Source organism: Camelina sativa, chromosome 4 (genome assembly GCF_000633955.1).
Source record: "Camelina sativa cultivar DH55 chromosome 4, Cs, whole genome shotgun sequence".
In the NCBI taxonomy this organism is placed as follows: Eukaryota; Viridiplantae; Streptophyta; class Magnoliopsida; order Brassicales; family Brassicaceae; genus Camelina; species Camelina sativa.
Genome location: NC_025688.1, coordinates 10175514 through 10180096, shown reverse-complemented (window position 1 = coordinate 10180096; position 4583 = coordinate 10175514). Strand labels below are relative to the sequence as shown.

Below are 4583 nucleotides of genomic sequence, written 5' to 3'. Positions count from 1 at the left end.
ACATTACCAACCATAAGGTAAACAATGAAAATTGTTATTACACAAAGCCACAGAAAACACATTTTCCACAACAGTTTAAGCTTGCATATGTCTCTTTTCCTTTGCATTGCATCTTCCTTCAACTCTTGCATAGCAACATTGAGCTCATGTATCTCAGCTTTGGCTTTAACAATCTCGTTTGCCATGATTCCTAGTTTTGGTAATGCATCTTCAACTTCCTCATAGATAGCATCCTCCACCCACTTAAATAAGTGACCCTAATGCATAAACAAACAACATTACCATTACCATAACACACATAAACAACATAAAAAAAAACCACGAGCTTGAGCTTACATCTCTCTTGCTTGTCCATGAGCTTGCATCTCGTTTGCTGATGCAACGGAAGAACGGTCGGCCAGGATTATCTTGAGTTTTTGATGTAAATTTCGATACCCTTTCACCACATACACACTTCGAGGGCAATCCACGATCACCGATTATCACCGACGTCTCCGAGCTAGAACTCATAGTAATTGCAAGAATAAATCAAAATCTGATGAAAGTGAGAAGAATAAAGAGGTATCGAAAAGAAATAGAGACAAATCAAGAAGAAATAGAGAGAAATTTGGGGGTTTACAATTTTTAGGGTTCTAAGAAATAGAGAATTGGGGGTTTTCGTTTTGATTAAAAGGACTCGTTTAACAGCTAACGGTGGTATTGATAGAAACTTAACCGCGTTTGATCTGTCAGTTTAGTGACTTAACGTTGTGCCCAAATTGACCGAGTCAACAAAAGTTTGAGATATAAAAGGTAAGTCAACAAAAAGTTAGATATTAAATTCACCATATACAAAGTTCGGGCTTTAATTCAACGAAAATGATAAGTTGAGGATTTTTATGGCTTTTTTCCCCCTAAGAAGGTTAGCCACTTAGTATACATATGTACAGACACATCTTGTTTATGTGTTTTCCATGCAGTATGTTAATGTCACGATGATATACTTTATCTAATGTCTAATGATGTTATGTTTAGAATAATAGTGTAGATGAGATCATGAGAGCCTCCAAGGCTCCAACTACGAATACGAAAAGCTTCTTCGCTGATGTTTGTAGTCCCATACAAAAATTAGTCATCTTAGTTTTGCTTGTGCTGCCTTAGTTAAAATATTCGTTTTACAAAAAAAAAACATCTCAGTAGTCAGTACATACATTTTATTCCTCAATAGTTTAGCGGATACGTGACCATGTCATTCAAACACTAAAGGTAAACTAATCGTCCGCTACATTGAATTTCACAGCTTCATGAACAATAATAATATTTTAAACAATTTTTTTATTACAACTTTTTTAAATAAACTGTAAAATCTACACAAATACTTGTCTCCATCATTTGAAACAAATTTTGACACAAAGCATACACACGTCTATTCCACTTAACAGATCTTGTATGGTAGCATTAACTGAATTAGATGAACACATTTAAACAAAACATGATTTATGAATTTTGTCTTTGCACCTCATCATATACATTTTTTTTGAATATAATGATAAATTAGATTCAAAGAAAAAATATTTTTTGTACAACTAATGTAACATTTAGCTAAATAGAGATTGAAAAACTATGAATTTAAATATAAGCTCTTGAACCAACGGAGGATGTCCTTGTGGTAGCGTCTATCACCCATGCCTTGTATCGATAATAGGCAGTTCCGAACCTGTTTTGTCAATCCATTTTATTAAAAGAGGAGCTGGGTTCGGAGTTCCCCCATGCGTTCTTCCATTTTTTTCACGCCAAACCGCGTAGACCGTGGCTTGAAAAAAGTAACGAGCTATGAAACCCTCTAGTCGATTTTGCAATGTTTCAGAGATAGTTTTAAGTAAGTCCATGAAGTATCTTGATTTGTAAACGTTTTCGGCTAGAGCTTTCCAAACCTGTGAGATAAAACCACAAGCAAAAACAGTAGTTTCTAGTCTATGTATCGTTGTTGCAGAAAACACATGTACATTAACGATCACATAATACTTCTTCCTAAACTTGTAGAACTCTTAAACATCTTGAAATGGCAAGCTCACATCAAAATTTAATATATATTAACCATCCTCTCTCTCTCTTTTTTTTTTTTTGACAGCAAACAGAAAAAATTCAGTGTCTTTCTATTTTTTAACACCATATTGTACTTCTATTCATTTTAGATAATTTCAAGCATATTATTATATACGAATTCAGTGAATCCTGAAAACACTGCGTCGATTCTCACCCAAATCTAATCAGCACCACCTAAGGGTCAAATAAATCGTCAGCAGCACAATAATAATAATACAGTAAATTTGACAATATTTAATTCACCTCTTCCGGCTAAACACGTTTCTCATTATCCAATAACAAACAAAAGACTCTTCTCTTTTTAGAAAAGATTAAACAGAGTTTCGTACAGAAACATCATTTGCATCGTCAGCAAAACCAAATTCCTGTGGCCTATAATTTCCCATCATCCCCCAAATCTCTTTCTCCTCAAAAACTCTTCTTCAGGAGACAAATCAATCTTCTCTCTAATCTAATTTCCCCTAATTTCTTCTTCTACTTTGGTGTCTGATCTCTCCAACTTAGGTCTTTTTGATTCCCCTACTTTGTCTAATCCTGTAAGTTTATCAATCAAAGTTCAAATCTTTATCCCAATAACAAAAGTCAAATTCGCCTAATTTCAATCTTGACAGCTTAATAATCAGATTCCATTTTCTGGGTCGAACCAGTTTTGCTCAACTTCAACTGGGTTTGAATCAATTTTACGACTTTATGTTGAATCAAACCTCGTCTCTTTAATGGTTTTTTTTAATGATGTTGACAGCTTGTGGAATAGAAGAAGATGACGATTGAAGATGTAACTCCGGTTCCAAAGAGGAACGGTTCTTCATCTGATGAAATCGTTGCTCCGTTATTACCAAAGTCTCAAGGAGACGAAGTTGCTTTTGATGAATTCAACGGAGCTTCGTTTAGTGGAGCGGTTTTTAATCTCGCTACGACTGTAATTGGTGCTGGTATCATGGCTTTGCCTGCTACGATGAAGATACTTGGGCTTGTACTTGGAATCATTATNAAACAAAAGACTCTTCTCTTTTTAGAAAAGATTAAACAGAGTTTCGTACAGAAACATCATTTGCATCGTCAGCAAAACCAAATTCCTGTGGCCTATAATTTCCCATCATCCCCCAAATCTCTTTCTCCTCAAAAACTCTTCTTCAGGAGACAAATCAATCTTCTCTCTAATCTAATTTCCCCTAATTTCTTCTTCTACTTTGGTGTCTGATCTCTCCAACTTAGGTCTTTTTGATTCCCCTACTTTGTCTAATCCTGTAAGTTTATCAATCAAAGTTCAAATCTTTATCCCAATAACAAAAGTCAAATTCGCCTAATTTCAATCTTGACAGCTTAATAATCAGATTCCATTTTCTGGGTCGAACCAGTTTTGCTCAACTTCAACTGGGTTTGAATCAATTTTACGACTTTATGTTGAATCAAACCTCGTCTCTTTAATGGTTTTTTTTAATGATGTTGACAGCTTGTGGAATAGAAGAAGATGACGATTGAAGATGTAACTCCGGTTCCAAAGAGGAACGGTTCTTCATCTGATGAAATCGTTGCTCCGTTATTACCAAAGTCTCAAGGAGACGAAGTTGCTTTTGATGAATTCAACGGAGCTTCGTTTAGTGGAGCGGTTTTTAATCTCGCTACGACTGTAATTGGTGCTGGTATCATGGCTTTGCCTGCTACGATGAAGATACTTGGGCTTGTACTTGGAATCATTATGATTGTTGTTATGGCTTTCTTGACTGATGCCTCCATTGAGTTCTTGCTTAGGTTTAGTAAAGCTGGCAAGAATCGATCTTATGGTGGTTTGATGGGTGGTTCTTTTGGTAATCCTGGAAGGATTTTGCTTCAAGTCGCTGTTTTAGTTAACAACATCGGTGTTTTGATTGTCTACATGATCATCATTGGTATTGTAAAATCATCTCCTTGTTTTTTTCTAGATTCTGATCATTTGTTGTTGCTACTACTGTGGTTGTTGAATCTTTTTTTTTTCTTTTGTGTGTTTGAAGGTGATGTGTTGGCTGGAAAGACAGAAGATGGAACCCACCATTTCGGTGTTCTTGAAGGATGGTTCGGTCACCATTGGTGGAACGGAAGAGCTGCTGTTCTTCTTATTACAACTCTTGGTGTGTTTGCTCCTTTGGCTTGCTTCAAGCGAATTGGTTAGTGTTTTTGAGTTCGAATACGAATTGTCTGATTCTTTCCTTTTGTCGTAGATATTCCTAGAATGAGATGGGGACTGTGTTACTTTGTATCTTTAGTCCTGATGTATAATGATGCTTTTTCTTTGCAGATTCTTTGAAATTTACATCTGCCTTATCGGTAGCTCTGGCGGTTGTGTTTCTCATCATCACAGCGGGAATTTCGATTATGAAGTTGATCAGTGGTGGCGTGGCAATGCCAAGATTGCTACCAGATGTTACTGACTTAACATCCTTTTGGAATCTTTTCACAGTTGTGCCCGTTCTTGTCACAGCATTTATTTGCCATTACAATAGTATGTATCTGAGTTGTTA

At 35.9% G+C, this 4583-nt stretch overlaps 2 protein-coding genes across 3 annotated transcripts in view; one reads left to right on the top strand and one right to left on the bottom strand.

Annotated features, from left to right (window-relative positions):
- LOC109132469 (uncharacterized protein At1g43920, Chloroplastic-like) overlaps positions 1-510 on the bottom strand; it is a 2012-nt gene extending 1502 nt beyond the window's left edge. Inside the window, exons 1-2 of the mRNA XM_019244090.1 lie at positions 337-510; positions 12-257 (exon numbers count right to left, since the gene is read on the bottom strand). Coding sequence (XP_019099635.1) covers positions 12-257; positions 337-510 — 420 coding nt within the window. The remainder of the gene's footprint in view (positions 1-11; positions 258-336) is intronic.
- LOC104780208 (sodium-coupled neutral amino acid transporter 3) overlaps positions 2411-4583 on the top strand; it is a 4326-nt gene continuing 2153 nt past the window's right edge. The window contains exons 1-4 of one of the 2 annotated variants that reach the window (XM_010504709.2): positions 3120-3332; positions 3539-3974; positions 4077-4229; positions 4361-4564. In XM_010504709.2, coding sequence (XP_010503011.1) covers positions 3557-3974; positions 4077-4229; positions 4361-4564 — 775 coding nt within the window. In that variant the 5' untranslated portion in view covers positions 3120-3332; positions 3539-3556. Of the gene's footprint in view, positions 2622-2827; positions 3012-3119; positions 3333-3538; positions 3975-4076; positions 4230-4360; positions 4565-4583 lie in introns of those variants that run through there. The other variant, XM_010504708.2, reaches the window with a different exon arrangement.